The sequence below is a fragment of the Macrosteles quadrilineatus genome, unplaced genomic scaffold (genome assembly GCF_028750875.1).
Source record: "Macrosteles quadrilineatus isolate MER2022 unplaced genomic scaffold, UCM_ALF_1.0 Scaffold_8__2_contigs__length_117827958, whole genome shotgun sequence".
Classification (NCBI taxonomy): Eukaryota; Metazoa; Arthropoda; class Insecta; order Hemiptera; family Cicadellidae; genus Macrosteles; species Macrosteles quadrilineatus.
Window position 1 is genome coordinate 5,723,843 of NW_026542601.1, and position 25,837 is coordinate 5,749,679.

Genomic DNA, 25,837 nt, shown 5'->3' on the forward strand with positions numbered 1-25,837 from the left:
GGAATGTCGACCTTAGTCACTAACAAGACTACAAGATCGCGCCACTCATCCTACACTCATCTCCATTCATACTTGGCTTAAAATACCTACTTTGTATCTAGTCACCATTTCATAGAACAGTATCTATAATATTAAAACGAAACAGTGTTTTTTTTATTTCACGATTCTGAATCAACCACTCGACGGATTTTCATGATTTTTGTGTTGAAAGAAAGATAATTTTGAGAACTAGGGAATTGGAAGCCATAATTTTAGTTTAGGGTCCCAGTTTTTTAGAAATTAAGTTTTAATTTTAAAAAAGTCTAGCAGCCGACGCTAAGATTCTAAACTAGCTTTTTGCATAAAATAATTTGCTTAACATAACAGCTGTAAAGGTTCAGCTTTTGTGTCACAAATTCAGCGTTTGGATAAAAATGTAAAGACATACTTAGGGTTGACGTATTTATACTATGTGTAATGCTAATCATTGATACGTTCAATTCTTCTGTAAGAGGATGACAGATTAATTTAATATACATAGTAAAATACTAGGATGTTCAAGTTATTTTTTAAAGCAATCTTTGTAATCTTCGATTTGTTTTAGAGCAATATAATTTGTTTTAACTAACAGCTGGTTAGTTATAAAAATGCCCTATAGAACTACGAGGTTAATTACTCTGATTTTGTCATTGATTATAGGAAATAAGTAAGATTAGTAGACCACCGAGATAAGTAACACCATCGATGTGTACAAGTCGAGGCTCTGTACACGAGTTAAATAAAAAAGATATGCAAATTATTTTACTGCTCAACTTTTTTGGAAAGGGTAGGAAAATCACAAATTTTACATGTTTTAATTCATCTTGGCAGCTTTTTGTTTACAATCAATGTTTTTGAATGCTTGAACTTTGTTTGGATTAGGCCCGGAAATATTGATGTCATAAAGATGGAGATCAAGAATCCTCAGGAATACGATTTTAAATTACCACCACAACCTCAGACGGGTGTTATCCAAAGATATACAGATGAATGACATAGATTGAACACAACGTCATCATTGACCTAGGATACTGCAATTAGACTGACTAACCATCCTTTTATGAAATCTAAAAAAGTTGTTTGGCGTGTGTTTAGTTGTGGTTACGTTTGGAGGCGCTGAATATTTTATAGTTTAAATAAATGAATATGGGGAATTACGATGTACATTGATTCAATGAGGGTGGTTTAGTTATCAAGGATATTGGAACTGATAACGGAATGGATAATAAATATAGACAATTAATTACGTCACTAGCTTTACTAGCGTTTTTACTTTATTCCTTCAACATGTGACCAGTTCTTTAGTTCAAATGAATATTATTTTAGACTCAGCTGTTTACAAAACAAACTAATATTGTTGTTGTATTTACTTTTCTTTGTTTACACTTATTTATTTAGCAATTAATGCTGTGAAATTGACATAAAGATGTGTGTGAACGATTCATTTAATTATGTCAGGACACCAACATTATAATTATGTGTACTGTGAATTTTATTGGATGTTTTCGTTTTATTTTAGGGAGTTTCAATTCAGACCTACTGGAAATTGTGTATAGTATATGAGTAATTGTATTGTAGTGATATTGATTAAGGAAGAGGTAGGTATGCGATGGAAGGTGATATCATTGACTAGGCCTATACACTTCTCAATTGATAATTACTTTTTCTACTGTAGGCTGCAATAAAATTTGTCTTTATACGTGTAAACTAGCTGTTCTGAATTATAGGCCTACACCGTTTTAACTGACTACTCCCGTACGTAGGACGGGCTAACACCTCGTATCTAGTCACCATTTCATAGAACAGTATAATAGTTAATACCAAAGATAAAAATAACACAACATAATTTATCCCCCCAGGAAGTATCTTTTGTTTGTACTTGGTCTACCTTGACTTATAAGATTTCCTAGCTGCTATTAATTTATCCTAAAAATCACACACCTGTCTTAGAGCCTTCCCTTCTATCATTTCTGTAACCATATACCAATGCTGAGTTTGCAAGCTACAACTCAATGGATTTTCCCAGAAGAAGGATTGCTACAATGTATTTGACATCTTTTTCAGTATTTTTACCCTTTGAACGACTTGGTCTTCTCTCGAAGGCCAAGTTTCAGTAGCCTACTTTGATCGTGGAAACCTAACTTTTTGATTTTCCTTTGTATTTTTTTAAACAACCTGTTTTCCACATGTTTTACACATTCATTTCTTTTCTCAACATAGTATCATACCACAAGTGATGAGTTCCTCCTTCTTCTTCTTGGCCCAGATGTCATGTGAGTTCTCAGCCAATCTCTCGGCCATGTTCTGCATTTCTCTGCTCAGAGTCAGGTTTGCCATGTCTATGGGGTTGGGATGGTAGTTGAACGGAGAAGCGTCAGCTCCCTGGACACACAACGTTTGGTTTCATAACTGTATGGCCGAGCAAATATTCTATAATTTAGGATGAAAAAATTCATAATATGTGAAGAGCAATCATTGCCTACATAAGACAACTTTTTATTTGGCTCTCTTACACAATAGTGGATAGCCAAATATAAACCCATAAGATGCTGAGTGGGGGGGTTTAGCAATTTGCACAGGAAGATTAAGAAAAAAACAGTAATAAGTAATGGGTCTAGCTAGCAAACTGGATATTCAGATGAATGCTAAACGCTTTAAATATATAGAGAAATATATTAAAAATATTGCTCAGTAAAAACCTGTAACCACAAATTTTAATTACCGTAAATTATTGACCAATCAGTAGTCTTAAAAAAAATTAAAAATATTCAATAATGAAAGTTACCAATAAAAAACTTCATAGTATGTATAAAACTACAGATCAATGGCAGGAAATAATCTAAATAGTAAAGAATGTATGCATAGAGATCCTTAGGATTATACTTTGTTATCATGATGCAGAAGAGTCCATTAACTAACTAACTTTGCGATCATACTTAAATAAGCAAAAATTCTGAAGTAAAAATATAGACACTCTATTAAGCAATAAATTTTGAGAAAATAAGTTATTGGTATAAATAACTATTTTCTATGACTAAGACTGATTAACAACCAACACCTAAATAACTGTTTCATTTTGTCAGCACTTGATTAATACTACTTCTAGCTAGAAAAACATATTAACTACATGTTTTAAAATTATTATGTATATTTTAACAATGTATATTTTCAGATTATCAAGACAGATGTCTAAGAAAAATTACAAATTACAATCATTAACTTTTAGATATCAGGGTAGAGATCCCATCACTCTGTACTACGATTGTTTATGTATGGTAATATGAACAATGCACAGATTACAATAATTCAATTTAGCTTAGTTAAAATTGGTGTACACAACAACAATATGGCAGCAGAACTGTCTGTCAGGATCAATTCAACTGATTTAATTGTTTACTTTCAAACTGGTTACAACTTGAACAAGGAAATATAATGGCTATAGTTGTATTTGCAGTCAAAGATAAATTGGAAGATATATTTACAAAAGAATGGCATTTTAGTGAAATGTAGTCCAATACACACAGTGATAATGTACATATTAATATTCATAAACAGAACTAAGAACTCTTAATCAAGGAGTTATTATTGCAACTGAACAGTATATAAAGCCATACGTACACATTTCAAAATGTGAAAAATGGGAAGAATGTTTCTGGGTTCTTAGCCCAGACTATTATAAAAAATTTAAAGGCATACATAGACACACATGACTTCACTTTATTTCTTATATCTACAATTAATGGTAGCATTGTAGGAGTTAGCTTTACAAGTGTTTACAGTTAAATGTTATAGCTATAGGTATATTTAGTGTATTAACATTATCATACAAATATTTTTTAATGACAGAATAAGAAGACGGTAAATTGGATTAGTAATTTTTTTATTATTTACATTGATATTTCAATTTTGATTAAGTTTTACTTAAGATAACAGATCAATTCCACTTTTAAGGATTTCAAGGTTAACATAAAAACAAATTTTCACAATTTAATTTTAATGATTGAATTCAGACTTATGTTTCAAAATCACCTAAATGCAAGTTTTCATAAACCACAGAGAATTTGTTACTCTCTAAATTAAATCAACTTAACCTAATTTGGTAGTATACAATAAATTCAAAGATGAAGAATTATTTTATTGCATAATTTATTATCATCTATCTGGTATTTATAACTACATAAAGAAACAATTACTTACTTTTTATAATTTTAGAATCATTGATAAGACATTATAAGAGAAATGTAGAGTTGTTATTTTAATTTTTGTAAAATTATGAAATCTTTATTTTCAGTAACTAAAAGTTTCATCTTATTTTTTTACCTGAAATGTATTATAGTATATTCTATTAATTTATATAGTCTTTAATCATTTTACAAATAAATTATGCTAATGATTAAAAAAAATGCAATTGAAACTTATCTGATTTTATGTTTTGAAATAAAATTATATAGGTAGACCTAGCTATAACAAATACAAAATATCCAATTTATTCAGCACTTATGAATCTACTACTAAATTACTCGATCCTTACATTATCGATACCTGTAGTTGTTAATGTCGACCAACACATGCCCTGTCCAATGTGGCACGGTGGCCGACGCGTCAAATCATGCCGCATACCGAGCAACCCTCGGCCTATTTGAATTACTTACTAGCAAAGCCAATGACGTAAAACCCGCAGCTAAACTTACAACGTTAGGCTTGGATGGACGGCGAATGGAACCGCGGTTGTTGGAAGGCACGTCGATCTCGGAGTGTTCGACGGTCCAGCCGATAGCCAGTAGCGCCTTGAGAGACTCTCGAACTGGTTCTTTGTATCTCTCCTTCTCCTATAACATGAAAGAATAAAAGAATATATGGATGTGTTGCTAGCCAATGGATGTGTTGTTAGCGTCAGTGTGGGAGGGGCAAGCTCAATTCCCGGCACATCCAAAAAGCTTTAATGCGTTTAGACCACTTTCCCTTAAAAGAAAAGCATTTAGTCTAACTTTGAATTACTAAATTAAAATGCCACTGGTGTAAAAAAATGTATACCTTATTGTCTTCAACCTATTACCTCTGGATTGTAAAGTCATGGCTGAGGAAAAACTGAATCGTAAACTGTTTTGGGAAAGAATAGTAGTTGATTAAGGGGTTTTCGTTGAAAAGGAATTTTTTTTCCTCATTTAGCCAAGCGCAGGGCTACAAGGGTAAACTGTACTGATACAGGTACCAGAACATGAATGCATAATATGCTGCCATAGTCTTCTAGTCCCTACTGCTACCAACTGAGCCTGAGTCGTCAAGTTGCCTAGCTTACATGAGAAATTTAATCAAAAATTAAGTTAAGTTAAAATATTGTTGTAAAGACAAATAAGAAGAAAAACAATTGTATTTGTAATAGATAAGTTACCAACGTGATCTTATTACTCCATAAAAACAAATATTTTGAGCCTTCATTATTTATTTTTTGAGTGTCATTTTGTTTGTGTCAGAGGGAAATGAAATCAGTATATTGTAGGCCTAAGCCTTTTTGAAAAAGAGTTCTGATTTTTAGACAGTCCAAACATATATATGTTTGTGGAGTGGAGTGGGACTTATCACATGTGAGGTGGAAAACTCACATAGTCATTCAGCATGTGGTAAGGCTTGAGACGAGGATGTGTCCTCTGAGAATCGGACCAAGAGTCTCCGTAGTTCCAGCCATTCTCAAATTTCCTGCTCGCCCAGGCATCGTGGTAATGCTCCGAAAACTTCTGAACAATCTGGTTTAGATCGTTGTTTAACACCACACTGAAACATAACAGATGTTATACTACAAATAACTTGTACTCAATGTTTTTTCCTTGGGACTGAGATAAAATCAAACCTTCTGGTTGTCCAATATAAAATTTAGGACAATCTTTATAACTAATTAGTTATTAAGATTTCTTGATTTCTCATATTTTTTTTATTTTTCGTAATTTGTTGTAGACTTTTTTTATGAAGCAAAAAAGAGTTTTTTATTATTTTTTTTGCTGGTTTTGAATCTTGATTTTTGAATTATTTTAGGTTTATTGAGGAAGGGGATTAAATAGAAAAAATATAAAATAATTTTCTTTCCTTCTTTTGGTCGATTAAGTTTTTGCTTTAGAATAATTATGAAACAAACCTCCACCCTTAACTTTAATCAAGAGAGATTCTAATATACTACTCAACATAAGTTAAATTTTTGAAACGTTTTCACCCATACCAGGGTACGCCTATTCCTACCAGGATGCTTAGTTTAAGGCAAAGTATATCAGCCAGTTCCTTAGCCAGGACCATTTATTTAAAAGCCCAGTGAGCAAGTACGCTGAGTTTGATGATTATTAGGCAAGCTAGACTTACACAGTAGTATCAATGGGCTCTGGGTTGTAAGGTCCGTCAGTAGACTCCGCGGCAGTAGTCTTGGCCCCACCGTAATACTCCTCGTCATAGTTCTTAGACAACGAGTAGTCGGGCGGCAGAGCACAACCAATGGCAGTCAGGCAGGGCAGAGCTTTGCCGAACAACTCGGGGTCATAGTCCTGTAAAAAGCAACATCGGGAGGTCAATTTTGTCTAAGTTTTTTACAATATTTTTTTGTTTTGTCACTATTATGACATAATCACTTTGGTTTATTTATGAATAGGGCTGATCTAGGTTATCTCCACTAGTAACATATTGCACATTTACTCTTTCCTTTTAAAACCAATATAACTGTTAATGTCTGAAATAGAGGTTTCACAGGGAAACTAATTGAATTTTCTTTATGTGTCAGTGATCTTGAATTATACAAATGAACTATCATAAGCATTATTAGATCCTGAGTTAAATATGCAGCATTTTGAAACATTTTGTCACAATTCTTTGGGAATTAAAACAAAGAAAATCAACTGAACATTGTTTTACCCAACCATAACTATAAAACTAAGCAAGTAAATATAAGGTTTCCTAATTTAAGTTTTGGGTTTGGTTTTAAAATTGAAAATTGTCTTTACCATCTCTAATTTGTTACAATTTGTATGATAATACTTACCATTTTAGACAAAGAGTCAAAGATGTTGCTGAAGAGCATCATAGTGAGCCGCTTCTCCTCGTCACTGGAAGCTCCGTAGAGACCTTGGCCTCCCGTAGAGCCGTAGTACTTGGCACACCGGTCATAGTGGAGGGTCAGCAACTAGGAGTACAGTGGGATTTGGATTATTCAACCGACAAATAACTCGGACCATCAAAAAATTCAAATCAGACATATTTACTAATAAAGGCCTCGAACTGAAGTAGATTCTACTACCATTCTACAACTTCCTTCTGAATAAGCTTCCTTGTAAGGTCAAAATATCAAATTAATTGATTTTGTATTGTGGGCTTGTTGTGTGTTTCAATATAAAACATAGACGGAAGACCCAAATCTGGAAAACATGGCAAAACACCCAAACAGCTTTTCTTCCAACTAATCACCTGATTGACAGAAGTGTAACAAGATGAATTGCTACAGAGGTGTAGTTTAGTTTACTGTGTTACCAAGCTAAATGGGTAATTTCCAGCTAAGTATCCAAGGATTCCAATAGGGACATGTATGGAGGTTTCTGTTTAAAATTACGTATAATATTGCTAGTCATCAAAGTTTTACATAAATTAGGTAACAGTTTTAATTACCCTGAGAGCGACGGTTGTGTATTCTGACAACTTGGACACATCTACAGTCAGCTTCCTCAACAGCTTCAACAACATGCTAGGCTGCATTTGGCTGAAAAAGACAGTTTCCTATCATAAATATCATTTAACTCTTCTAATATTTTTTTAGAAGTTTTTTTTTTTTTTTAAAAGAGGTTGGCGGCCTCTTTTAACCTTGCATTTGCCCGTCCACATAGACTAAGCGCCCGTGCGTGGATCGTTTACAGCAAAGCAAGGAGTGAGCCGGTACAGTACAAAGGTGAACTGTACTGATAAAATGTTATCGGCAGTGACCAGGATCCGAACCGCTACCGACTGAGCCACCGACTCACTAAAGTAACCAATAAGTAGCCAATAAGGGTTCAGAAACACAACAACTTAACATTATACGCAAAAGATAGATTGCTTCAATGTGACTGACAGAATTTCTAATTAAGAAAGGTTTGAGTTGGCTTCTGTATGTTATATTTGGCCTACCAACACTTTTTTAAGGTAAGCTAACTGCTATCTTCCTTTTTATACAATTCAATATTCAAACTATTTGTTATCCAATTCGACCGTGAATATCTAAACCAATGAAATTGAATACCGTGACTTGGTATCTAGTCCATCTAACATTGTCAAGATTGATTTAGGTCAGATATTGAATACTCTACTTTAAAAATAATAACTAACAATTGTCTAGATATCAAACTATACAGAAAGGTTGGCGTACCTAGTCAGTGCCACCAGAAAGTCAGACACCGCCTCTCGCTGACCCTTGGTAAGCATGCGGTTCTTGGACAGCCTGTACACGGTGTGTAGAGTGGCGTCCAACAGGTTGGCGTAGTTGTCTGCCTCGTTGTAGAACTTGGAGTGAGAGATGAGCAAAGGCAGTACAGAGTTTCCGATGTATCTGTTCATGGACAAGGCCATGTCTGACTCTAGCCCGTCATTCTGTAACATCGGTTGAAGCAGTTACCTAGGACGCTATGCTCTAGCCAACACTTCAGCAAGGTCCAGAGGTTTGCGGAATCATCTCTTAGTACTCTTAGTAATGCTTTTAAAGATTGAGGCGCTTTGAACTCAAGACCTAGAGAACCAAAGACCCAGGCTCTGTTAGACCAGCTCATTTTGTGCATTAGTTACTACAACCTTCTAGTGGTGAAGATAAAATCTAATCAAATAATTACAAATTTAAAAAATGAATGCTCAAAAATCAAGTCTTGAATCTTGAATCCAGGGTATTGACGATGAATTCTAATCTTTTCACTAAATTCAAAATTTGGCTTTAATATATCACTACTTAATAGTAAAACTAGGTGGACCTCTCTGATACTCCCTCCCAAGGAATTATCTATGTTTCAGCCATACCATTGCTAAATATTGGGAAAAGTAAAGATATTTCAGAGGAATACTTACTCGGTCAAGCATGGTAGCAGCACGGAGATCTGGCAAGAAAGCTTCCTCTAGAATTTTGAAGAACAATTCTTGAGTTTCGATGCCATAAACCCGTTCCAAAAACAGCACGATGCTTTGCTTATGACCAGGCACCAGGCCTGAAGGCATGTCACTCTGCAAATATGATAATGTTATAAGACTGAACATTTTTAGGGATTTAAAAAAGAATTGAACTGAAACTGTTATTTATTAACACACATATTCAAACTTAACTAACACAACAAAAGTAAAAGGTAACAGCCAGTTGACGTTTCAGTAGACTCTCGCTCATCCGGATCTTCCTTGTCCGGACTCCCGCTAGTCCGAATCGGCAATCGTGATTTTTTTTTTGCAGCACAGTACAGTAGAAGTCTGATTATTCGAACGGGCTGAGACTACCACGGATGGTAAAAAACTCGGATAACACGGTGGTAAAAATTATAGGTTATAATTAGACAAAAATTGTATTGAAACTGGAGAATATGGTTTATTATTACAGTACATAATAAGTGATTTATGATTAAATAAAAAGATATTTCTCTACCAACTCATACCAACAATTGATTTATTACCGGTGGAACTGAATTTGTCTGGCTATCAATACTGTGGACGTGGAACAAAATTGAAAAAAAAAACCGGCTATATCCAGTACTGGATTTGCCTCGGTCAACCCAGCAATTCAGATCGGAACTCAGATAGTCACATTTTGCGTCTTCAGGCGTTCTTTACAAAATCTGTAGCAATAATCATACAGTACAGTCGCTGATTGTAATTTATTACAATGAGTTTTAACTTGTTTTAGACTCTCCTGATTGTATTAACCCGTGTTTTGACAAAACCGCTTGCTGTAACGGCAAAATTGACGAATATTTGCTCGAATTTTGATACTCTGGATATTTTGTAAACCGCACCGGACGTCCACCACATTAGTCCAGACGAGGGAGAGTTTACTGTAATAGGTACCTAAAAATTCTAAAGAATACAAGAGGGACAATCTATGTCTATCTTAAATTAATTATTCTATCTTGATCTTTGTATAAATTTTGTATGATGAAATAAAGTTAATCCAGTATTCTATTTAACATTGAAATGATCAAGCAGGGCCATAACAGCTTTGGCAGGCCCGAGGCCCTGGTAAAGATATTATGCCGGCCCCCCCTCCCCTTCAATTATTTTTTTGCCGGGCCACGGTAAAATTGTCCGGAAAAACCAGTCTCAGTACGGCCCTGTGATCGAGAGTAGTCTGAGAGCCTCAGTATATAAATTGAAGAAAAATGAATTTATTTTGTTTTAGAACTTAATAAAATAAAACAGTATCCAAGCATGACCCATAGTTTTGTTATGACATTGTGTCAGCTTACAACCCCCTTACAGCCCCTTGGCAAAGTAAAGGCCAAAACTAAAATATAAAGTATAAAGGTTATATATAGTATATATAGTATAAAGGTTTTGAAAAAAATATTAGTATGATTTTCCATTGGGGTGGGCCAAGCCGAGAATTAGGATAATAATTTAGAAGTTTAATTTATTTAACCACCTAATATAATAACAGTATTGCATGAAAATAATTAACATCTCCTGTAATCAATATTTACTAGATACCTTTGGTCTCTCTTCCCCGGCTGCAGGATTCTGCAGAGTGAACCTGAGGCTCAAAACTCCTTGCAGATCTTCCAAAGGCACCAGAGATCTCAGAATGGCACGTGCTCTGAGAGACTCATTCTTACCCTGGGAAAAAACATATTTTGTAAAATAAAGTTAAAACAAAAAGCACAAACATATTTTTGAAGAGGTTAACAGTCTGTCTACAAGAGCACTTAAATTTTGTAATCGTGACGTATTAAGCAATGCAAGGGCTGAACTTTACTTTACGTCCTACACTCATTCCAATGAAAATATCGATCGATATATTGATTATTTGATAAGTTATATCGTTTGGTTGGTTAGGTAAGGTTAACCTAGCCTAACCAACCAAACGATATATCAAATGAAACAATCGAATAATCATTATTTTCATTCGAATGAGTGTAGGACGTAAAGTAAAGTGCAGCCAACATAATTTTAAGTGGCGGCACCAGGATGCAAACCCACGACTACCTTAGATTCAAAGCTCGTCTCTTCATGGTTTTTCTTTTGTTATTTTCCACCTACAGTAGAACCTCTTTAATCCGAACCCCCCTGTAATCCGAACATCCACTAATCCGAACCCCTCATTGCTGTACTCTCTATATACAGTACTGCAGTTCTTTATTGTATACTGTATTTAATTTACAGTACTGTTTATTCACCATGTTTACTACTGTATTAAATAAACACTGTATTTTACTTTATAAAACATTTTTTCACTTTCCCAAAATAATGTTGATCAATTTTAGCCATGTTTTAGCTATTGTTATGTAAAAACAACAATATGTTCTGTAATCCGAACTATTCAATAGTCCGAACTACCCCTGGTCCCAATTAGTTCGGATTAAAGAGGTTCTGCTGTATTGCCGATTTTATATATGGTACAAATCTTGTTATGCTTTAAGTACTGTCTTACTTAAGGAGGAGATCAGAATCCGGAACCGACATCAAAATGTTATATTTTAACTTTATTAATTGTAATGTAAAATGTCTTACTATAATTGAATACATTTCATAACCTATGAGAGTTGTTAGTATCACCTGAGCAATGACGGAGGAATCGGGAGCGCACCGGCCCAGCAAGTCGACCAGAGTACAGTAGAAAGCCAGAATGGCAGCTCCTGTGTCTATGTAGTCTTCATCATCATCAGACTCAGGCAGTGGGTGTTCAAACTGCAGCGGCATTGCTGAACCTTCCGCCTCGTCCTTCAACTTGCGTCGGTCAGCGATACGCTCAGACATCTACCATCAACATGAGTTTCAGTTTAGTAACTGTGATCAGTATGATCTGCACAATAAGCTTTGGTTGACGCTGAGTCTATGATCTGTACACCTTTTATTTTATTGTTTAAGACGTATGTAGGGGCCTATATTAAATCGTAACAGTTTAAAAAAATCAAAAAAAAATTTTTTTTAATTTGATTTATTTTCAGTGCTTAGGGATGTTTGTTGTTACCAATTAGTAATCCTAAGTCATGATAGCATTTTGCCTTAATAAACCTAAAAGTAGGACACGAACAATATTTTAACGTAATGAGTAGTAATGAGAGTTCATATGCCATATATTCCAAATAGCAGTGAGCAAATGGCAGTCTCAGTGACACTAGTAAAGTAATCATAAAAACATCAGAACCTGCAAAAGGCTCATTAACTTTTACTTTTTCCCATATTTATTTTGCTTTATTTTCTCCTACACATCATATTCTTCTATAGAAGTACAGTAGCAGATAGCACGACATGAAGAGAAAGAACGTGAACAAGTGGTAAAAAAAGAGGTTTCAAAAAGGTCAAAAACCAAATAAACAGAGGAAGTGGAAGGAAATAAAAAGGTTTGGGTTTTAAAAAAATTATAAATTTAGACTAAATGTATGCTTAGTGAAATTGAGCAGGTTTCAAATGCAATGGGGTACCATGTAGTTGGAATATTAATATTACCTTGTTGGCATCCATGATAGCCCTGAGTAAGCCTTCACCCTCTCCCCGTAGAGCTGGTCCTAGACACTCGGGTCGTCGGATCAACAGACGAATCACAAGGTTGGCGTTTTCCTCTACACTCTCACCTACCACAGAAATAAACATAGCAATTAAATAACATCATCTTAACACCAAATCAGTTGGTTAGACTCCTGTTATAAATACAATTTGTAATCTGTTGTAAATGGTGTCTGACGTACTGTGACTCCAGCGGTCTTGTTAGCATTTATGTATTTTTTTAATTGCAAAGCCTGGTTTTTAAAATAAATTATGTAGAATGTTTGGTAATTTTGTTAAATTCATGGGGATTTTATACAGTCCCAAAATACTTAATTTGATAGTCTTTAATATTTCATTAGAGGGGAGCAAGATGGTCTAATGTTAGAGAGTGGGACTTTGTGCCCTGAAGTCATGGGTTCAAATCCTATCATTTATGAATTTTATCTAAATGATAAAGCCACAACCTCAAGGACTAGTCTGAAGTGATGTAAAGAACAATCCCGGACTGGATCCTAATAAAAAATATGTTTCTTTAATAAACAACGGCCACATTTAATTAAATTTAAATGCATTTGCAAAAATCAATCTTGATAATCCGACACCCTCCTAGCCTGTTGGGTTATCAAAGGAACAACTGCATGTTCTACAGCTCAGAATTTTTCCTTAAATGGCGGCTCACTCCACAATCTAACTCCATACTCAAGATAAAAATGAAACAAAGGCTTAGAAAAATAAGCAGTTTTACAATTTAAAGGGTTAAATTTGACTTAAACACAATTGATCCACCGTCAAAAATTTAATGGACAAAAATCTTGCATGTTTACCGTTAACCCAGACGCAGAAGCGCAGGAAGTCCAAGTATCTCTCTCCTTCTACCGGGTCCCAACCCAAGTCTGGGTAGCCCTTCTCCACCAACTCCGTGTTAGACTGGAGTCCACAACGAGACAGGTAGATGGCGATCTTCTCCAAGTAATGCTCCCTGAAATACACCATCGTAAACTTTCTCTGCCGTAGTTTTTGTAAGGATAGCTTTAAAAAAATACAGGTTACAAAGTTAATAGTTAGAATAAGTTAACCTTTAAATTTGGCACAAACATAAAGTTGGCATATTTGACATAAACCACACATACTGTTGGTGGCTCGATTAAACTATAATAGTTTTATTCTTAGACTTTAACGTGGGAATGGGATGTCTAGTCAAAGCCATGAAATTATACTGCGACTTAAAAGGGAGACCTGAAGTATTAAATTAGTAAAGTAATTCTGGAGGAGACTTAAAACTTGAAAGTAGGAAGACATATGCATTACCTGAGAGCCAGAGCGAGTTCCGTGTTTTCCATGACAGACGAGTAAGCCACATCCAGAGGAGTACTGCCCCTCAGTGATGGTCTGGCTAACAGGATGTTACTGTTCTCCAACAGGAAGGCCAGGTGGTCAAACATTGCCTTCTGGTTCTGACGAGATGTGCGGCAGAAGTAGCAGAGGAAACGACAACACGCCACTACCATCTCGTGAGAGGTATCCTACACGAACAACACATAAATTCTTGTTTGGTAATATTGTGACAGAGGAATTCCTTCAAGCAACTCTAAAAGTGGAAGATTTGAAAAAAATCTAATATCAAAACTATTTAAAATCTGGAAAAGTTTTGGCTTTAAGGTTTTATTGGCAAGCTTTAATAATTAAAACTTAAAAGTTTCAATATTTTTCCTATGGTTATCGTTGTTTGTGTAAAAATCTCAATAGTGTATCTTGTAAAAATGTGAAGATTTTATGGATTTTCTCTTTTGTTTTCTATATTGTTTTTCTCTCTAAATCATTCAAGTTAAAGGATGTTTAGCTGATGTAGTCAAGTTTATTCTTTTTACCTCGAGGAGAATAAAAAAACTGATGTAGCCCCATTGCATGTATTGAAAACAGTCGTATTTGCTGTTGTATGACAGAAAAATTCTTTTTAACTTGCCCACACTATCAAATGTCAGAGTAATTTCTGCACAGTACCTTCTCCTTGACAGGTGCCTCCCCTTCCTGTCCAGTCCCAGCTTGGGGAGTATCTGACTGAGCCTGAGCTCTGCGACCCAAGGTATTCATCATCACTGCCATCACGTTCTCATGGACACGCAACACTCTAATCAGGTCAGGGTGCTGGAAGAATGTGTGGTTGTTCACTAGTTTCCTGTAAAATGACCAATTGAATTTAACTCATTGGTACATATTGTGACGCTTAATGCCACTATTTTATATAGTGCCACACAACAAAATCGCTGGCCTTTCTGATCAGCTTGCTTTTTTTCTGAGAATCGAGATTTCCTCCGTCTTGTCTCTCGCCGCCTGTCGTTGGATTAGCTGCCAATCTCCATTTTCTCATCCCACCATGCCCTTGTTAAATCAGGATAAGTCCTTAAATATTAAGTAGTGTAAAGATTAAGATGACAGGCTAGATTAACAATTTAAGGGGAGCCGGCAGGCTTTTGCCCCATTCGCAGAAATGTAAATTTCAATAATTATGATTACCTCGCTTAACGAGGTAATCATTCCTAGACATGCAATAGTCACCACGTTGAAAATTTAAGTATTAAATCATTCAGGAATCGCCTTAGGAATCCAAATTTGTTCAATAAGGAGTTAGGGAACGCAATAGACCTATTTTATCATCATCTAAATGTTTACAATATTTAGCAGTTTAGTTTGGAAGGTTAGCTATAGTTCTGTTTTCTAGTTAAATTATAAGTAATCAAAGCTGGCTTGGCCTGCTTCTGGTCTCGGTAAAGATTTCCGCCCTCTGGTTCCCCAACCACGTTTCCTATTAAATTGTCATTTTAATATGGTAGTAGAGGATAGCACGTTCTTAATTGCAACATGCTAGGGTCCTCCAGGCCCTAGCACCACAGACAGGCAATTTCCTACATATTTCACTCAATTACAATTAATACATCACATCACCACAGAATGCATCACCTAGTTCCCGCCCCAGTTGCCACCAAAAGGCTACATATGGTAGCAGAGCGTGGTTACGAGCCACGGACCTCTGGGTTAAAGGCCCAGCACGCTTCCAAAAGGCTACAATATGCAGTTGCGTGGCTAGTCTTATGGTCAGATAGATCTACTACCTAACAAATACCAATAACATAGCTAATAACTTTCAGGTAATATGACAATCCTGTGTCAAGAAGGTTAGGAGCCCATATTCAATGGCAAACAAAGATTTCTATTCTATTCTATTCTTTCTATTCTATTCCATTCTATTCTATTAGATCACGAATTTGAGCTTGTTGAAAAAGCTATGTTATCATGCCTTGCGTTGGGTAAAATAATAAACATCGACAATATCAAACAGCCTTTACCAGACATCTTGCACAAAATGATATAGATTATGCTCCTTGTCAGTTGTTGCTCTCTTCAACAATCAGGCCATTTGCAGTAAATAGATTAGCATATTTTAAATAACAACTAAACTTTATTGAATCAATTTGTGGGATCAGAATATTCTCCAAGTATAAAAGAATGAAATATATTTCTGTTTAAAGTAAAGTAAAAACAGCAAATGATTTGTTAAGACTAATAAAGTACTTTATGTAATAATAACAAGTATCATTTTAATTAAAGAATTTTCCGCAATAACCTAGAAAGTAAAATTACAATCACAGTTGGCCGCTAACCGTTGACAAGCTAGACTAGCCATCTGTAGAGCGAAAACAATACTAGGGGCATTACCAGCTTGCTTCGCTTTTTGTAAGTCATCGTCATTATGATGTTTTGATGTAGATATAATTGTGCCAAGTTATAACTCAGGTCAAACTCAAACAAAAATAATTTCATGCATTTTAATATAGAAAGATCAACTTTATTGTTTTTTTTTCTATTGTAGTGTGTTGGTTTAGCATAATTTTGATATTACTGTATTGAAAATCATATTTCATATTAAAGTTTTTCAAGAAGATTGAAGATGTGTTGAGCATGTTTTATTCTTCTTTAATAACACTTCTCATACCGATGTTTGCATGGAAATTCTATTTGATAGTTTTTCATTTGTTATGAATTGTTAAAGCATATATTTTACAAATATTTGACTTCCTAATGTAGTAGTACTGTAGCCCTAAGCGACCCCCTTGTTATCCGAGATGCTAGGTCCGGATCAGGAGTGTACTCACCACAGTCGTTCCCTCATCAGTCCCTGCTCTTCCTCACTCATCTGTACGGGCAGCAGAGCTCGTATCTGACTGAGACCGACCCACATGAGCGCTGCGTCCGCACGAGTCTTGGTGTTGATTACGTAAGTCTTCTCCAACGCACGCACTAGCTCACCCACACAATCGTACTGTCTCACCAACAAACTGTGTACAACCAAGAGACAGTTGGTTAACTGTAACTGTCTTAGGATTCTCACTTCTAGGGTAAGATTAAAAATTATTTGAGAAAGCGACAAATTTTGGGAAAAGTTAATCAACAGTCCATAGTAAAAAAGTGTTTAATCTAAATTGGACACGTTGCAGGTATGCTATAAAACTTTAGACTGATGTATTATAATACTGTCACAAACAGATTTTCAGCGTTACTGACTTTTGCTTCCAAGATATTAGTCGTATGACTTATAGCTAACAAATTAAGAAACAAATTTCATAATTTGAAGATAACAGATCATTGAATTTAAAAATTCTCTCTAAAAAAAAATAAAATAAAAAAATAAAAAAAAAATAAAAAAAAAATAAAATAAAATAAAATAAATAGCTAAGTGAACAAATTTTTAGGTATCTTTACCATTGACCCTACAATATACACAAATGGTTTTTAACACTGACCTAAACATCTCTCTCACAAGCTTTGAAGTCTCAATTTGAGATTCTTCAGCCCACTTCACAATTGTTGAAATCAGAATCTTCCTGAATACCTCTGTAGAACAAAAATAACTGATTAGTGGTTAGTAATGAGTAATGAGTATTATATGTAGAAAGATAAAATGTTAATAGTGGAAAATATCTTTAATAACTAAAGTAGCTTAAAATACTGCAGGGAATCTACAGAAATTGAAAAGAATAAAATAGTCGTTATACTCGTAAGTGAGATCTTTAAAAATTGGAACGTATATTACAATTTTTAGTAATCCATTTGGACTCTTCCATCCATGCTGACTTGATCCCATGAATATTGTACAGCAATGTTAAATAGTTATAGCTAAAATAGTAATTGCTCATGTTATGGTAAACTCATTTAGAATAGTACTAAAATTTTTACATTTATGATGTTTTCAATAACTCAAAGGCATCAAAATTAGCAAAAAAAAAAAATTACCTTCTGGAGTCTTTTTCTCTGGTTCTTCCTCTTCTTTGGGAGGCTGCTCGAGTTCCTTGACAGCATTTATAAAGTTATACAAACGTGTCAGAGGCCCAGGCTTAGCAGTATCGTCAGCTGAAGTTTCCTGCAAAATATGAGGTTACTAGTGTTACAAAAAATTTGCTTTCTTTTACGACCAAAAACAGCTATATGAGAAAACATAATCAATTAGTTTCAATACAGTACAATTGGATGATAATCAGAAAGTCATTATTTCCCATTATGTAGGTATCTTTATGTATGGTATATGGTATATCTTTAGGAATAATGATACATTTAAATTTTCAAAATCATCCCGTGAAAAGATTTATCTACTTTGTTTTCATTCATTGTGTATCCCGATTTATTTTGTTTGTTGCGAGACTGGTGTAGTAATTTCAGAATCAGAATCAATCAGTTTTGGATAAGGCTAACATTGTTAAGTACTTCTGTTCAACGACCAAACAACAACAACATAACAGCTGAATACCTCAGCAGGTGGTTCTTGCAGAGCCACCAGAGACACATGTTTCATAAGTCTCTCGTGGAATCCATTGAGACTCTCTCTCAGCTCATTGCCACAAGGGCAGTTCTCAGTGTCGTCCTCCTCCAGGTTCTTGAACCCGAGGATCGCGTTCATCTGTTAACAAGAACAAGTACTGTACTGTAAAACGTAATATGCCAAAAAACTACCTTTCTATGGGATAAATTCCATAAACACAATCGAGCCCCAAATGTCTCATAGGATACCGCATGGACAAAAGGGAGGGCGCTGAACTTTCCCTTGGATAAATAAATGAATGAATGGGATCATAAGTCCAATAATTAGGATTTCATTGACTATAGAATGTTGTCCTGACAAATAAGTGCTATATTAAATGCTACTTCCTACCTAATTTTGTAGAATTTTCTGGTGTAACTAATACAAATTTGATGGAGGGAGACCAAACCCAAATCTCGTTAAGTAAAACTCTAAAGACCAAATTTTTAATTTCCCACAAAAAAAAAAAAAAAACACACAACACCACAGAGCTTAACCTAAAGACACCCAGTGTCACCAGTGTTCAGCCAGCCCTCCAATGGTGGCCTCAACCTGCTACTTTGTGCAGAGCCTGCTGACCACAAATCAACAACTCAGCTGCATATCCTACCCTTCATTAGAGTGCCCTTTATGTTTATGAGTTGTTTATGTAATTAAGGTCATTATGAATAACTAACGGTAATTTTAGAGAAAATATATGTTTAAATTTGTATACCTGCTCTCTTGGAGGACATCGGAATTCCCTTGTCTTCTTAGCAGCAATGGCTGATGGTAGGTCTGACTGCTTGATGTCAACATATCTTCTCAACTGATCCTGTATCAAGAATAGGCCTTGTTGGTAATCCAGATTCTGATAAATACAATTAAAAACTATGGGAAAATGTGTTAATAATACTGCTAGCTAGATAATTGGTGGAGCAAGAATGATTGTTAATAAGATCATGCTAAAAAAAAAGAATCTTCCACTTTTTTAAACAAATCCAAAGAGTTAAATTTTTTAGTTTTCAACACAAAAATTTAGCTTGTTTCCTGTAAATTGGTAGATTTCACGCGACTCAAAATAGAAGATGTTTTAAAAATAGTATGACCACAAAACAATTATTGTATAGAGCTTTATTCAATTTCAGATTTTTTTCAAAGATTTGGTATGACAGAACAGTGATATTAGTATGCCATGGCTATTTTTATCAATTGTATCCTACAGTTTTTTTCCTGGAAAATGCACTTCAAGTAAAATTGTACAGAAAAATTGATTAAGAAGCTCCTTCATGTGATAACAAGTATTTGTATTACTACATGAGACATGAATTATATTGTCAATATTGTCATGTTACAAATTTATTGTGAAACCTCAGTCGTTGTATTATGATATTCTGTGATGACTCACCGCTTGTAGGTCTCCTACAAAGTCGTAGCTGAAGGCAATGATAGACTCCACCCTGTGTCTGAGCTGAGTGTCACACAGATGGTGCAGCAAGTAGCACATCTGCAGCTTGGCTCCCTCGGCCATCTTCATGTAGAACAGACCCTTGCGATGCTCGTCCTTGCCCTCTGTCAAACAATACAGACATGTCACTAAATATCTCTCTGAAGGCAATGATAGACTCCACCCTGTGTCTGAGCTGAGTGTCACACAGATGGTGCAGCAAGTAGCACATCTGCAGCTTGGCTCCCTCGGCCATCTTCATGTAGAACAGACCCTTGCGGTGCTCGTCCTTACCCTCTGTCAAACGATACAGACATGTCACTAAATATCTCTCTGAAGGCAATGATGGACTCCACCCTGTGTCCGAGCTGAGTGTCACACAGATGGTGCAGCAAGTAACACATCTGCAGCTTGGCTCCCTCGGCCATCTTCATGTAGAACAGACCCTTGCGATGCTCGTCCTTACCCTCTGTCAAACAATACAGCCATGTCACTAAATATCTCTCTGAAGGCAATGATAGACTCCACCCTGTGTCTGAGCTGAGTGTCACACAGATGGTGCAGCAAGTAACACATCTGCAGCTTGGCTCCCTCGGCCATCTTCATGTAGAACAGACCCTTGGGATGCTCGTCCTTACCCTCTGCCGAACGATACAGACATGTCACTAAATATCTCTCTGAAGGCAATGATAGACTCCACCCTGTGTCTGAGCTGAGTGTCACACAGATGGTGCAGCAAGTAACACATCTGCAGCTTGGCTCCCTCGGCCATCTTCATGTAGAACAGACCCTTGCGATGCTCGTCCTTACCCTCTGTCAAACAATACAGACATGTCACTAAATATCTCTCTGAAGGCAATGATGGACTCCACCCTGTGTCTGAGCTGAGTGTCACACAGATGGTGCAGCAAGTAACACATCTGCAGCTTGGCTCCCGCGGCCATCTTCATGTAGAACAGACCCTTGCGATGCTCGTCCTTACCCTCTGTCAAACAATACAGACATGTCACTAAATATCTCTCTGAAGGCAATGATAGACTCCACCCTGTGTCTGAGCTGAGTGTCACACAGATGGTGCAGCAAGTAACACATCTGCAGCTTGGCTCCCTCGGCCATCTTCATGTAGAACAGACCCTTGCGGTGCTCGTCCTTACCCTCTGTCAAACGATACAGCCGTGTCAATATCTCATTGAAGGTAAAATCATGCATTGCGAACAAAATCCTCTGACGTCAATTGTGTTTGAAAGACCTGTTTTAGAACTAATGGACTCTTCATTTAAGTTACTACTAGGATAAGAAGTTTATTTGTTTGTTACAAATTCGAAGCATCCTTCTGAATTCACATTTCCATACCAATCCCCAGTGATAGCAAAAACTAAAAAAAATCCAACTTTGAACTTTGTTGTCATACTTCCACCACCACAAGCAAGGAAATTACCACCTTCCTCTAACACTTTAATTCGTGCTCGTGAGCCTGTTCTGTATTACTATTTGTCGTTATTTTATTTTCACACAACAAGACTTTATAAGAATATCTTCAAAATATATTTACCTTTTTCAAAAGTAGGATCCCAAGTTTCAGGGTCAAACATGATCAACAGTTTGATGACGTCATCGTCTGTCAGAATACCAACCAAGAGAAGTCTGTCCACAAGTTTGAGAAGAGGCCTGAAAAGTGTAAAAAAAAATTGAAGTGAATGCAATCCAGACATTTTGTCTTTGATCTACGGACTATAAGAGGCAAATGGAAGTAGTTCAAGGTCAACTTTCTCACTCTAGAACCAAGACAAGAAGGAATTAACAAAATCATACACATTTAACTTTAACCTTTAATAAATGATCACAAACTTATACCAATGGCCGCTTTTCTCTTAATATAAGCTCAACAGATTTCTTCCTCCCAGCATAGATTTTTTTACTTTGAAATTTGCACACTACCTATCGCCATTCAACACAATCAAAACAAAAACAATCAACACAAAATGTAAAAACCAGTATTTTGGCTGGTGTCCTGACTTCCTTGCAAGCAATTTGTTTGTTGAGTATTCTAACAGGCAGGGACAACCCGTTTGAAATTTATCCAAACTAAAAACTGCAGAAAGTCTAGCTGGCTACAAAACTGATTAAGACATCCCATCATAATAAGTTATATTTTAAATCAAAGGGTTTGCTCATATTTGAAAGAGAACCGTCAGAGGCTCAACTCATCTCACAACTTAACATCACTATTGTATACTTACAAGAAGAGGTTCTCGTTGGAGCCTCCAACAGGGTCTCTGTTGTGGACCTGGTTGATCTGTACAGCCTGGTCCAACGCGGCCATTACAAAGTCTCTCACCACACCTAGGGGGAAGTGGGGACTGTAGAGGCTACGAATGTTGTCAACCGACTCTCTGCAACAACCAGACACTGTTCACATACTAGGATGCTAGGCTATTACAAACTACTTCAAGATAGGTCTAGAGGTTGCGCCATTATCACATTCACAGGCATTACCCATTGGCGATTCAAGCCCTGTTCTCTACCATAAAAGACCATCTCGTTCCCCACAGTCACAAAGGTAACATATCTACATAGGACTTTTACAAACCACAGTCATATTATACAATGAGCTGGCCTTTCAGTCTGGCTTTGAAAATATGGGATGCGATAGAAGAAATCAGTGATTTAAAATTAGCGTACTCTGTCAGTGGCTTACTTTAACTTGATAATTTTGTTATAAAAAACTGGCTATAACTTTGAGGATGGAATTTTCAGCTCTATTTATAGTCAAAGATAATACTAACGCAATGTCTGTCATCTTCATTTGAGGCTGGACGGACTCTGTTTTCAAAGATCTCAAACTGTGACCCATCTCTGGATCTGAATAAAGCTCCTTGATCTCTGGTCCAATTGGTATAATGTACTCATTCTTACAAGTCTCCCTGAAATAAGAAAGTTCATTTAGAATTTAAAAAAATTCAAAAGAGACTAGAGCTAGATTAAACTCTTATCCAGCTTTATCTTATAAATCTTTACCGCCAGTTCCAAACTCACATGGTAGTTGCGTGTGACTCCAGATGCAGTGAGATTAGAAGGTCGTAGAAGCCCCGTCTGAGTGGTCCGGACATGTACTCTGATTGGATGGCGTACAACAGCTGTTTCTGGTCTACATGGTGACAGAGAGCATGGGCCGCACGGTAGTTGCTCTGGTAGCAAAGGGCGGAGTAAAGCGTCAGTGTGTGTGCGTGGAACCTACCAACAAAAAGGTTAACAAGATTCATTGAGGGTTATTTCTATCTCAATGTTTATCAGTTCCCTCATTTCTTTTAATGACTTTTTGTTATGAAGAATTTTTTGCATATATGTGCAATTTATCTTTTGAAAATTAAAAAATTAGATTTCAGGAACCACGATTTGATTGTAAAGAGTATGTTATGAAAGTAAGTGCATTCACAAAACTCAATTTAACATTGTTTTGACCAACAGGAACATAATAATACTCGATTTAAAGTGGAATTTTAAAAGAATCCACCCGTTCCACCATCATTTAAACAACAGTCCACCTTTTATTTGGGATGAGCCCCAACCAAGTTTTGTCACAGGGATGACCTTCTTGTGAGTTGTACTCCAGTTATCCCCAAAAAAGGACTAGAACCCTCAATCTCCAATACAGTACATCTTAGAGCAATTCTTAAGGCGCACAGGCAGATACCAAACAATTTTACCTAGTTCCCAAAAATAAATGTTGTCAAAACAAAAGATAACATAACAATAATTTAAACAAAAGATTAATAAACAAATTTTAGAGTGACACTTACGACAGTAGCTTCTCCATCTCGATCAACTCCAGGATGTCAATGCATCTGTCCTCCTCGGGAACATGCAAGGCCAGCATTGATACAGGATCCTCACACAACATGGACCAGCCACGGATGTCTGACAACTTGAGAGCATGCACCTGCAGGGAGACATTGGGCACTCTAGCCCACTGGTGTGGCTTGAGACACTGCACCTTCAGTCTAGGTGGGAACTGTAGACAGAGGTAACTTAGTACACTGTTACTTACAACTACTAGCGTGGTTTGTTTAGAAATGAAGAATTAGAAAAATAATTTCCAATTACATCGCAAATCTCTAAATAATAAAATTGAAAAGGTTATTTTATTACTCAATCACTTCACTAAGGCAGAGGTGGCTTTGTGCACATATTTCAAGCTGAATTCAGGGTGAGAGTAGAATGAAAAGTGATTATCTGTTTGGATATGTAACTAACTAAGATCAAAATATACTGATTAACATACACTGATAACTTAGCACAGTCAGTTAACTAAAAGTTAAAATATTATCATGAATCTTTGTTGCCCTTTACTCCGGTTTACAGTATAAAAGTTGTAAAGTGTACTGAATCGGAATCACTCACCTGCGGAATGACGTGCCTGTCAGAGTTCTGCAGGACTGCAGCAGACAATGGCAGAGTTGTGGATGTCCTGCCGAGCTCTATCTGCAGGATCTCCTTACTGGTGGCCTCAACAAACACCGCAGGGAACAGCTTGGAGTCTGGCTCCAGCTGAAAAAATCACAGTCAATTGGATTGGCTGGGAGATAAAGATGGCTTTAGCTAGGAATCGAATCCTAGAAAGTTGAGTCCCAAATATTTAGATTAGATTAAATTTATATGACACTAAAATACAAAGGTAAATATTTTGAGGTGGAGGATGAGTGTCTAATGAATGATGACAGTTTTTTTACAAACTACGATGCTGGTTCTTTAGTTAGTTAAAAATCCTTCCTGTTTATTTAAAAAGCCAAGTAAGGACAGGTAGGTCCAGTTTCATTCCATTAAAAAGTTCCTCATTTTCTTAGGACCAGACCTTTAGATAACCAAGCGAGCACTATCCAGTTTTGAATGCAAATTCAGATTTTGCAAAACAGGCTGAAATATAGTTTTTTGTTAAAATTGATTTCAATACTATCTACGTTGTTTTGTGTAGTATGTAGTACAAATTGATACAACTTGAATAAATTTTCTAAACTGTATACACCAGAATCCAAGCAACATCATGATCACCTTCTGCAATATCTAACACAACCATGAGTAGTATTTGTGATTAATTGAGACTGCTTATTTGCACAATATTCCACTAATACCGTCCCAAAATAATCCCTACCTGTTTAAACCACGCCAGAAAAAACAGAATTATAAATTTTTGAAGCGTCCACACCAAAGTGGAAGAGGACAAGCTTTGATTGTGAAGATACTAAGATGGAAGAGGATAATTAGCTTCTGTGAGTCTGGAGCTGCCAAATTTATGTTATTGTTGATGATAATGATAATGGTTATGTTGTTGTTGTTGATGATGATGATGAATATTACCATTGACTATAAATCCTTAAAAGACAATGCATCTAGTACTAAAAAGCGTACCCAGCAAAATATCCTAGCGGAGATTAGCAGAACTAGTTCAGTACCTCTATGCGGTGGCGTTCCTAGCGGCAATGGCTGGAAACTCGTGTTGTAAGTGCTGCGCGCGCACGCGTGCATCCCCGCTCCGCTGCCGACACTCCAGCCAGGTCGCGGTCCTCTTTGATCTCCCTACCGTCCGACTCACCGGCGCCGCCGCATGGTCACAGAATATATGGCATGGTTCGCCTCCATAGGCCCTGCGCGGTGATCGATCCCTTCACAATATTCTCTAGGCAAACGCGTGGTCGTTTTTATATATCATATTAATTATATATAAATTAATGTATTTATTATATGCATTATTATTATCACGTACACAGATTTATGCTATATTCGAACCTTCGTAAAAATAGATCCAGCTGTCATTACTGCTATAAATATGGCCGTTACAAATGCTGGTAGATTGGTCATGTACAGCAACA

General features: G+C 36.2%; 1 protein-coding gene across 2 annotated transcripts in view; it reads right to left on the reverse strand.

Moving 5' to 3' along the window:
* Positions 1-25,837, reverse strand: part of LOC129001661 (ryanodine receptor) — a 168,616-nt gene that overhangs the window by 45,947 nt on the left and 96,832 nt on the right. For both annotated transcript variants that reach the window (XM_054429036.1, XM_054429037.1), the window contains 26 exons: positions 24,372-24,518; positions 23,771-23,982; positions 23,007-23,204; positions 22,757-22,894; positions 22,211-22,363; positions 21,523-21,638; positions 19,932-20,095; positions 19,260-19,358; positions 18,494-18,643; positions 17,983-18,109; positions 17,493-17,583; positions 16,845-17,027; positions 14,695-14,869; positions 14,002-14,216; positions 13,518-13,672; positions 12,655-12,779; positions 11,761-11,961; positions 10,696-10,821; positions 9,076-9,228; positions 8,390-8,610; positions 7,657-7,747; positions 7,037-7,177; positions 6,367-6,545; positions 5,622-5,790; positions 4,671-4,847; positions 2,247-2,400 (listed from right to left, as the gene is read on the reverse strand). In XM_054429036.1, the coding sequence (XP_054285011.1) occupies positions 2,247-2,400; positions 4,671-4,847; positions 5,622-5,790; positions 6,367-6,545; positions 7,037-7,177; positions 7,657-7,747; positions 8,390-8,610; positions 9,076-9,228; positions 10,696-10,821; positions 11,761-11,961; positions 12,655-12,779; positions 13,518-13,672; positions 14,002-14,216; positions 14,695-14,869; positions 16,845-17,027; positions 17,493-17,583; positions 17,983-18,109; positions 18,494-18,643; positions 19,260-19,358; positions 19,932-20,095; positions 21,523-21,638; positions 22,211-22,363; positions 22,757-22,894; positions 23,007-23,204; positions 23,771-23,982; positions 24,372-24,518 (4,060 nt within the window). The remainder of the gene's footprint in view (positions 1-2,246; positions 2,401-4,670; positions 4,848-5,621; positions 5,791-6,366; positions 6,546-7,036; positions 7,178-7,656; positions 7,748-8,389; positions 8,611-9,075; positions 9,229-10,695; positions 10,822-11,760; positions 11,962-12,654; positions 12,780-13,517; positions 13,673-14,001; positions 14,217-14,694; positions 14,870-16,844; positions 17,028-17,492; positions 17,584-17,982; positions 18,110-18,493; positions 18,644-19,259; positions 19,359-19,931; positions 20,096-21,522; positions 21,639-22,210; positions 22,364-22,756; positions 22,895-23,006; positions 23,205-23,770; positions 23,983-24,371; positions 24,519-25,837) is intronic.